Source organism: Arctopsyche grandis, chromosome 5, assembly GCF_051622035.1.
Source record: "Arctopsyche grandis isolate Sample6627 chromosome 5, ASM5162203v2, whole genome shotgun sequence".
NCBI classification, from domain to species: Eukaryota; Metazoa; Arthropoda; class Insecta; order Trichoptera; family Hydropsychidae; genus Arctopsyche; species Arctopsyche grandis.
Window position 1 is genome coordinate 12,937,459 of NC_135359.1, and position 10,938 is coordinate 12,948,396.

At 38.9% G+C, this 10,938-nt stretch overlaps 1 protein-coding gene across 1 annotated transcript; it reads right to left on the reverse strand.

Annotated features, from left to right (window-relative positions):
* Nucleotides 1-916: 916 nt before the first annotated feature.
* LOC143912324 (uncharacterized) lies at nt 917-3,277 on the reverse strand. The gene is made up of 7 exons (XM_077431608.1): nt 3,269-3,277; nt 2,391-3,195; nt 1,948-2,351; nt 1,686-1,875; nt 1,467-1,481; nt 1,222-1,377; nt 917-1,164 (listed from the first exon to the last, which is right to left on the reverse strand). Exons 1-7 carry the CDS (start codon nt 3,275-3,277, stop codon nt 917-919), a joined length of 1,827 nt encoding a protein of 608 aa, XP_077287734.1.
* Nucleotides 3,278-10,938: the final 7,661 nt, after the last annotated feature.

The following is a 10,938-nucleotide window of genomic DNA, read 5'->3' on the forward strand; positions in this document are numbered from 1 at the left end:
ACTACATACATGCATCACCGTGCGACTTGCGAGCGACTTGTTGAAGGCGACCAGACAAATGCATGCAGATAGATGGGACATGCCACACCCGTCAACTTGGTTGTCGCACATATTTTCGTGTCGCGCAACTAGTCGGCCGACAAAGTTGCACGGTGCGGCCCGACCCTTACTTATGAAAAGTTATTTCATTTATATGATGAGATGAATTGAAAAAAATTATATATATTATTTATTTAATATAAACATTTCCATACATTTTTTCGTGTCGCGCAACTAGTCGGCCGACAAAATTGCACGGTGCGGCCCGACCCTTACTTATGAAAAGTTATTTCATTAATATGATGAGATGAATTGAAATATATATATATATATATATATATATATATATATATATATATATATATATATATATATATATATATATATATATATATATATATATATATATATATATTATTTATTTAATAAAAAGTATATTTAAGAATACAAGAATCATATACAAATTAATTTATACATTTATAATGAACTTGGGATTTGAGACAATGCAGACCGCATAAGTGCGGCCTGGAATACTATCTCATATTTATGTAAGATCTGTCACTAACAGCTATAATATTATATTATAACATTGTATTGTTATAACGGAATGACGATCTTCGAATCGTAATAATGAAACATTTTTATTTAATTCATATTTTATTTATTTAATGTAAAGTATATTTAAAGAATACAAGAATCATATAAAAATTAATTTATATATAATCTAATAAAATAATTTGACTAATGCATAATAAATCAATAAATATTTAAATAGCAGATTTAACTCAACCTCATTTCATATAGCCTACCCGTAATAGTTATTTATAAAATTAAATTAAATCGCATCATTTTGTAAAGCTTTTGTTCGTTATAGTTCTTAAAATCCAGATCCTTTTGGTCCGCTCGGTCCACCGCTTGGATAACCTTCTTCGTTGGAACTCGGTCCACCGCTAGGATATCCTGAATTTCCTCCCTGTCCTCCACTTGGATATCCACCAGATCCATTTGAACCTGATCCTCCACTTGGATATCCAGAATTGCCTCCTTGTCCTCCGCTGGAATAACCATTTGTGCTTGATCCACCGCTTGGATAGCCAGAGTTGCCTCCCTGTCCACCATTTGATCCTCCTTGTTGAGAACGTCCACCAGAATAGCCACCTTGTCCTCCGTTTGAGTTTTCACTTGGGCCACCGCTGGGATATCCAGAAGATCCACCGTTTCCTTGACCACCAAATCCTGCTGGATCTCCACTTGGATAACCACCATTTTGACCACCGTTTGGTCCACCGCTTGGATATCCACCATTTTGACCAGATGGGCCACCTGAAGCATATCCTCCTGTAATTATTGTTCAGCTTACAAATCGAAATGAAAATGAAAGATTTAAAAAAAAATTACATATATAAGAAATAGCTTACCATTTCCACCGTTTCCATTGCCACCTGTTGAAAAAATAAAAATAAAAATAAACACATTTCAAAATAAATATTCGAATATTTTGAACGAAATTGTATAAAGCAAATTGTCGAATATTTGAGCGACATTGGTATTTCATTATAAGCGCGTTATATTACAAAGCAAGGCCGTTATTAGATTTCGTTTCGAAATTTCACCACGTGGTTAGTATTCAAACGATAGAAACGAACCCTCATATCTGATCTGGGGTTTGTATCCATCAGTGCCGGCCTCGTACTCGACAACCTGCTTCCTGCCATCAGGCAGCACCACGTTATACTCCCCTGTTGTCCTGTCACCATCCCTTTGTTCCGAATGACCAAAGCTAGTACCACTTTCCTGGTCGTTCACCTCATAATTAAACTCGTATTTTGCCGGTTCCTAAAACGCACAAAATCGTAAAAAGTGCACCGAGCTCTCATTGAAAATACATAAAATGTGAAAAAATCTTACATTGCTACCATCATCAGCATTGTCACCATAACCGCCATTACCATTACCTCCATTTCCAGACCCACCCAATCCAGGAGCACCATATTCAGAACTAGGCCTACCACCAGCACCAGGAGCTCCATAGCTAGAAGAAGGTGAACCGCCAAAACCATTTCCAGAGTTTTCTTGATTGGGAGCTCCATATGTTGAGCTTGGACGACCACCTCCCTGAGATCCAGCGCCTGGTGCTCGGTATGACGAAGTTGGTTTACCGCCGTTTCCATTTCCTCCAAAACCACCTTGACCGTTTTGAGAAGATGGTGCACCGTAAGAAGAGCTTGGAGTTCTACCATTGCTTCCAGAACCACCTTGACCTGGAGCGCCATACGAAGAGCTTGGAGTTCTGCCATTGCTTCCAGAGCCACCTTGACTTGGAGCTCCATACGAAGAGCTTGGAGCACTACCTCCGAATCCGCTTTGAGAACCTGGTGCACCGTAAGATGAGCTGGGAGTGCCGCCATTTTGACCGGAACCAGGAGCGCCATAAGAAGAACTGGGAGTGTTTCCAAAACCGTTTCCTTGAGAAGGTGCACCGTAAGACGTGCTTGGCTTGCCTCCATTTTGGCCAGAGGCTGGAGCACCATAGGATGAGCTGGGAGAACCGCCATTTTGTTCGGAGCCAGGAGCACCATAGGATGAGCTGGGAGTACCGCCATTTTGTCCGGAGCCTGGAGCACCATAAGAAGAGCTGGGAGTGTTTCCGAATCCATTCCCTTGAGAAGGAGCACCATAAGATGAACTTGGGCGTCCTGAGGTTTGGCCATCAAATCCGTTCTGTCCTGTACCACCGTTCTGTCCTGGAGCCCCGTAAGATGAGCTAGGCCTTCCTCCATTTCCACCATTGCCAGATGATCCAGGAGCTCCATATTGGGATGAGGGTCTTCCACCACCGTTACCACCTTGAGACGGGGAACCGTAAGAAGAAGAAGGTTTTCCTCCAGATTGTCCTCCAAATCCAGCTGGTGATTGATTGGGGGCACCATATGAATCTGAAGGAGATCCACCTAACCCTGGAGCACCATAGCTAGAACTGGGGCTACCACCGTTTCCACCGGGACCATTTTTTCCAAAACTATTTCCTTGATTACCTCCTTGACCGGGTACTCCATATTCTGCTGAGGGTCTTCCTCCGCTTCCAGACGGTGGAAGATATGAATTAACCGGAGGCTCTCCGTTAGCTAATGCAATAGCCAGGGCAATAATGCACCACTGTAAAGAAAATATTTAAATATATAATTGTAAGTATATACATATTTATGAAACATATGAAATCACTATTCACTTTATTCATAGTGGTGCTTTTGTTTTCGTTTTGTGGGCTTAGGTAAGTGTGGTAAATATCAATTCCCTATTGATATGGGAGCGATGTGTTGAACTAATTGTGGACAACTATCGAATGTTAATGATTTGGAGCAGCTAGGTGCTTTTATACACCCAGCATTCGAATGTGGAACATGATGCCATAGTGTAGCTATTGCTATTGGTACCTGTGTACTTGCATCGACTTCCCCAAATACAACACTCGAGCGGCTGTATTGCAATGATCGTCTTTATGCAAGGCCTTTATTCATATGATAAAAAAGCTTCTTCATTCAAATAAACCGCTTTATGGAGATCGGAGACACACATTTCAATGTTATTTTTTGCATATGGATATTACCAAATATATATTTATTACAAAATGTAATAACGTTTATCGTTCATACATGTGTTAATTATAAAATTGATTGTGTTTTCATCATCATTGATCAACATAAAATTATTCAACAAATTCATTAAAACAATTTTACGCTTGTAAAAGTCTTGAAAAATATTTTCATTCCATTAAATATATCTTATATGCTGTGTACGATAATAAAGGCCTAAAATTATACCTAACTCGTTGATGTTCCAATACACGTTTTATACCCACATACATACATATATATATACGTATGTAAGTACATATTATATATAAACTTATATATTCATGAATAGTAAATCACGTTTTACAATGTTATGTGGAACATTTCCTTTGAAAGTACATTACTCACACTATTTTCAAATAATTCAAGACTGATAAATAAGATTTTAAGTATGTTAATTTATATGCGCATCAATTAATTTGAATTCACATTTTTAAATTGAATTAACCCATTCCTCAGTGCAAGTTAATTCAATTTTTGATTTTAAGATGATATAAAGCTGAACTTTGAATAATTTTCAGTCCATTCAACTGGTCTAGCGGAATATTGAAGGAAAAATATTGGAAAGGTTTGCATCCTTTCAAACTCTCTTCTTAATCGATCTGCTAATCTGCCTGTCTACCCATATGTATCCCCGTGAATCGATACTTTTTTTAAACTTTTCTAACCCGTTTAATATCAATTCATCTAGAACATGTCTATGATTTTAGAACCAGAGCCGTGCAAAGAAGGAAAGGGTCAAAAGTGACACCAAAATCGACAAAATTGGTTTCAAATTTGTAAATTAATGCAAAGGAATTCAAAAATTTTTCAATGAAATAATAAACTCAAAGATATTGTTCACGCCTTTGGATTAAAATTTACAAAAAATTTACCAATAAAACGATTAAATTTTTCAGACTAGATGTCTCTTTTATTGACAATATTATAGACAAATATATACATATGTATTATGTACATATGTATGTATATTATCTAATCAAATAACGAAAGTTATTTGATGATTTTTGAGGGAAAGAGGGGGGGGGGGGTCAAAATCTATCTCTTTCGCTGCGGGCACATCTTTACCTGCATATACCCTATATTGCTGTTTATTAAATCCAAAAAAATATTTATATAAAAATAAAATAAGTTTTTTTTAAATCGATTTGGGGTTAATATGTACAGTTTGTGAGGGATATGTAGTTGTAGTACTCAAATACGCATCATAGCTACATATGTACATGCATGTGTATCGAATACATATGTACATACTAGCGCTTCCAATCCCGGAAGGTTACTTCAGCACCGGGATTGCGGTGCTGGGAATTTCCGATCCCGCGATCTCGGTGCTAGCACCGGGATTTCAAATATATAAGAAAAACAAGTTGGATTGCATGTTTTCATATTTCAAAAACGTTCAATTGCATTTTGCAAACTCTTCCGATGTTTCACGCAAAAAATACTCCCATATTGGCATACCAATTTTGAGAGTTTGGCTACATACTGTTGCGTACGGGTGGGTGGAGGATCCAAGTAAAAGGCCAACAGTCGTATCACAGCATTTATTGATGATTCAGGAGATACACGCACTGTCACTGCTCCGTCCAGAATGAATTATATCGCCTACGTACCGCCTTATAAAGGGTAGATCTCTCAGGACGCCTAATCTGTTTACCTGTTGTATAGTCACGTATTCGGATATGTATTTCCAAGTCATTGGGTCTTCCCGTACCGATTCTGAGAAATAACTAATAACGGTCATTGTTTAGCCTAAATGCACTTAGAGTCCAGATATAATCTTTGGAAGTAAGTGCATGCATTTAGTTAACCGATAACAGATATCCGTTGGTCTAAGTACAATTCGCTCAATCCACGGCGTACGTAACATTGCCTCCCTCTTAGGTCAAATCGTCCCGATTGACCAACAAATCATAACTGATAAATCTACAGTAGTTACATTTATCTCCGATATCAGTCACAGTTACATGTACAATTACAGCCGTTATCTTTACAGTTACAATGGAAACAATGACATTTAAATTCTACTACCGTTACCTTTACAATTCTAATTCTGTTACAGTTAGATTAACGTCACCTTTACAATGGAAACAATTACATTGAACTTTCGTTACATTTCAATTTACGTCACCTTTACAATGGAAACAATTACATAAAACTTTCATTACACTTCACTTTACGTCACCTTTACAATGGAAACAGTTACAGTTACATTTCTAATCCCCTAAAATTAGTCATCCGATGTTCTACATTTGGAAATCATTATTTGTTAGCTAATCATTATTTGTTATAATCAGCTCTTCGGTCCAAAATTTTCTCACGTGTTTGGTCCATGTTGCTCGTATCACCAAAGTCCAAATTTGCTATGGCAGCCCCGTATTTCTGTCATGTGGCCCAGCATCCTGCTGCAGACCAACTTTCAACCCAGAACGTGCTCCAAAGCCATGTCCCACAAGAATCGCCACCATCCTCACAAAAATGACGGTTGACCCTGGAAAATGTGCACCCCTCAGTCTGCCACTCTGTTGGTGGTGCTTCTTTTCCGTTCACTTGACCCTGGAAAATGTGCACACCTCAGTCTGCCACTCTGCTGGTTGTGCTTCTTTTCCGTTCCATTGACCTTGGTAAATGTGCACCCAACAGTCTGCCACTCTGTTGAATGTGCTTCTTTTCCGTTCCATTGACCCAACTGAAATCCATTTCTTTCTGATGTATTTTCCCGTTACATCTGCGAGATGATCTAAACACTGCTGCAACTGTCCATATATTTTTTCAGGTACTCGTGTTTCCACTAGTTTCCAACTAGATTTTTTTCGATGTTGACGTATATCAAGTGTTCCGCTCTCTCTCGTTGAAGTCGCGATCTGGCGTTTCTTCGGTTTCAAATGCCCTCACGTGGTTGATCCAAGTCGCTCGTTTCCCCAACGTCCAAATTTGTTGCGGTGGCTCCGTCTTCCTATCATGTGGCCCAGCATCCTGCTGCAGACCAACGTTCCACCCAGAACGTGCTTCCGTTGCCATTCCCTCTGAAGCGGTGCCTCTATCCTCCCAAAAGTGACTTGATTGACTCCGCCGACTGACCAACCAACATTTATCCAATTTGATAAATGTGCCTCTCTGCCGTTGCATGGTTCCGATTGAATTCCATTTCAATCCGTTTACTTTCCGACTCTTTGCGAGACGACACCTGTGACATAACAGGTGGTTAACTAGTTTCCAATTAGACTCGACTAGTTTCCAATTAGATTTTTTTCCAGTTTGTTGACATCTGCCGTCAACAAACAGTTGAAGGGAATAGTGGCTTGTAATCCACATCTCTCAGTTGTAGTCGATCTCCGCTCCTCTTCGGACGACGATGCTTTCCCGTGGATCGTCGTCACCTACAGCCGCTAATTCTTGCTACTTGCGGCGAATTGGCGAACTGCCCTCGTCCCGGTCGCCCTTTGGATGACTCTGCAATTGCCGGATGCTGCTCTCCGATGTTGCCCTTGACAACGCCTCAAGTTGTCCTTTCCCGGCAGCACTTGTACGAAACCTCCCGTTTCGTAACCTCCTTTCGTCATCCTGATGAATTCTTGCTCCTCCGCATTCCTGCTCTCCGCTCCTCTTCTGACGACGATGCTTTCCCGTGGATCGTCGTCTCCAACAGCCGCTAATTCTTGGTACTTGCGGCGTAAGTCGACCGGTGAACTGCACTCGTCCCGGTCGACCTTTGGATCACTCTGCCTCTGCCGGATTCTGCCCCTCGTCGACAGTGTCTCCAGTTGTCCTCTCCCGGCAGCGCCTGTACGAATGCTTCGTATCCCCCTTCCGTCATCCCAATGGATTCTTGGCGGCCACCGCCGATAATGTCAAAGTCGAGTTGCAGTGATAACTGCAATTCGACAACCGAATATGTGATGACCAATTCTGTGTGTTGCAGTGAAAACTGCATTTTTTTATTTCGTGTCTCCATGGCTCGAACTCCCTCCTACAGCTCCCGAGGATGGCTTCGCTGTAGCTTCTCTTCCTTCGCTGGTGACTTTGTTCCACGGCCCATCTTGGATCCCACTTCTGACGACCAGTGTTGCGTACGGGTGGGTGGAGGATCCAAGTAAAAGGCCAACAGTCGTATCACAGCATTTATTGATGATTCAGGAGATACACGCACTGTCACTGCTCCGTCCAGAATGAATTATATCGCCTACGTACCGCCTTATAAAGGGTAGATCTCTCAGGACGCCTAATCTGTTTACCTGTTGTATAGTCACGTATTCGGATATGTATTTCCAAGTCATTGGGTCTTCCCGTACCGATTCTGAGAAATAACTAATAACGGTCATTGTTTAGCCTAAATGCACTTAGAGTCCAGATATAATCTTTGGAAGTAAGTGCATGCATTTAGTTAACCGATAACAGATATCCGTTGGTCTAAGTACAATTCGCTCAATCCACAGCGTACGTAACAATACTTTAAATTTTCGGTTCGCATCCATAAATTTCTAAGATTAAATAAAACACATCCGAAAACGTAATTAAATAAAAAACATCTCTTTGATTGGTTCGGTGATTACTAGTCAAATGTGAACCGGTCACAGGACAACCGATCGCTCTAGATCGGTCACACGTGATCACCCGTCACACTAAAACTGGTCACACCTTAAAATCGGTCAACCAGTTTCCTCGTGACCGATTTTAGGGTGTGACCAGTTTTATCGTGACCAGTTTAAGGGTGTGACCAGTTTTAGTGTGACGGGTGATCACGTGTGACCGATCTAGAGCGACCGGTTGTCCTGTGACTGGTTCACATATGACTAGTAGTCCGTTTACCCTTTGAATCATTGATTCGTTTTTTACAAATAGTTTTTACCGTCTAGTAATTATTCATCGCAACAATCCACCTAATATAAAAAAAGCTCCAATTACATTTACTTTATGTAAAAAATTCGGCTGTGACCAACCTACGACTTTATCTATGTATTTGAGGAATATAAGAAGGATACAAAACAAAATTCGATAATCGAACATATGTAAGTATACGTTCACACATACTGGCTATGAGAGTTTTCAATACAAATTGAACACAAATGTAGTAAAACTTACACAAGACTAAAGTTCTACTTCCGGCTTACGAATTCCGACCAAATCCTTATCAGCTCTATGTTAGTACAAAAATAATACAAATATAAATGTTCAGCTAAATATGTTCAGGGCGTGGAAAGAATCGTCGTCACAAAATTTTTGACTTTTCTCAGAGAAAAAATCCCACCTCTGGTTTATTGTATTTAGTATTTTTCGCAAGCCGGCGTCAAAACGGGTCAGAGAAAACAAATGGACTATGATTGTCATTGCTCATCCCACTATTGTTAATTATATAATGTTGTTTTATGATTTTTCATTATGATTTTTGTAAAAATAATATTTTTAAACAAATTTTTCCAGCACCGTAATCCCGGTATTCAGACTAATTTCAGCACCGAGATTCACGGTAGCAGAAAACACCGGGAACCCGGGATCCCGGTGCCCGGGATCTCGGGATTGAAAGCCTTAATACATACATACGTACGTATACAAAAACGATTAAGATAAATAAGTATGTAGGTATGTATGTGGTTGTTTTACAGTTGAAGTTAAATCTGATGGTAGTGTTAGTACGACATTGAAGTGCGGTACTTGGATAGCGCATCTGGCGAATTTTCCACCATTTCCCGGACATCCTAGTCAGTACAGCGGAATCAAGTATACTGGTATAAGTACATATATGTACGTTTATATAGAGCAGTTGGACAAGGTGTTGCCGAGTCTCGGTTCCCATTTATCGATCTTGACCGATCTTAGTAATGGCTATAGGACACGGTGCACGCCACTCTGTTTTACGATGATCCCATCACTGGATAAAGCACCAGATTACAGCCTGTTATGTTGTAGCCCAACTAGTGCCATCTGGCTGGTCACATTCGCTCTCGACCGACAACTTCACACACCATACTGGTATATCCAAACCAGCTATGTGTGTATGCTATGAACTAGAATGCTTTCTCGTGACAATGTACTGTGAAAGCACAAAGCATCTCAGTATCCATTTAACGGTCGACGATTGAATAAATATTTATCTTATTTTCATGTAAGTACTAAATACGGCATACTATTTGTGTGGAGTTGCGAATTGAACGTTTTCAAATATTTATGTATTTATTTGGAGGAAAAAATTTCTCATTATTTACGTACAAATGGACGCGCGCTCTCCTACAAAAGCCGGTCGGAAATCCATCTTATTGAAAAGATAAATTTCTTGCGTTTCACTAGTAGTCTGTTACGAAATTCCGCAGGCGAAATCCGAAGAATGGAATCGTTGATGCCTTTCAACCAATCTGATCGAGTGGATTAAAATGCTTTTTGGACGAAATTGTTGGCCCGTTTTCGTCAATCGTGCTCGAATAAGACGTCCCATGGAAATTCCAACAATGAATTGATTGAGGAAATGTGCCATTTGTTGTCTGTTACACGTGCGAATAAATTTTATGATTAGCAACCGTTTTAGAAAGCTCTTAAATTTCGTAACACACAAATCCAGTTTTTGAATTGGAACTTTTCAATGAAACCCACGCATACATCGTTCATGTATTTTTAGAAAATAATTAATATTACTTGTACATGTATAATATATTATTCATCATATTAATGAATAAAATATCTTGGTTCAAAATAAAATGAATGTTTTACAAAATTTTCTCAATTATTTTGACATGTACATGAAAGTGAATTTAATAACAAATTAATTGTCTTGAGTTAAAAATATGACGATTTAAAGTATTTGTATTACTGCTAGTATTAAATTTAAATCAATTGTTAGGTGCCAGTTTTTGTATCTTTTTAAAAGCTTTTTTTCATTCTTTATTTACATACAAGAAGTTACAAGCCTTTGTAGTATATTTTATGACACTAAGTTACCTGTGGGATGATATTAAGGTAATTCATAAAACCGTTAATGTAAAATATAAATTTTACCTAATACTGTAACATAGTTTGCTCGTATATAACAAAAGAAATAAGCGAATTTTGGATTCTAATCGATGGACTTAATGGAACAATTTCCTCTTATTAACCGAAATTTAAATAAAAAAAATACTGACTTTAAACAATGTATTGTGCCTCTAACCAATAAATTTATCTCGATAAAAATAAGTAAAGCAGATTACTTCATATACTACTTATTTGAGAAAATTTTAGAATTTTTTTATTGAAACATGAGAAAATTACGTTTTTCTGAAAATAACGTTTCCCATAC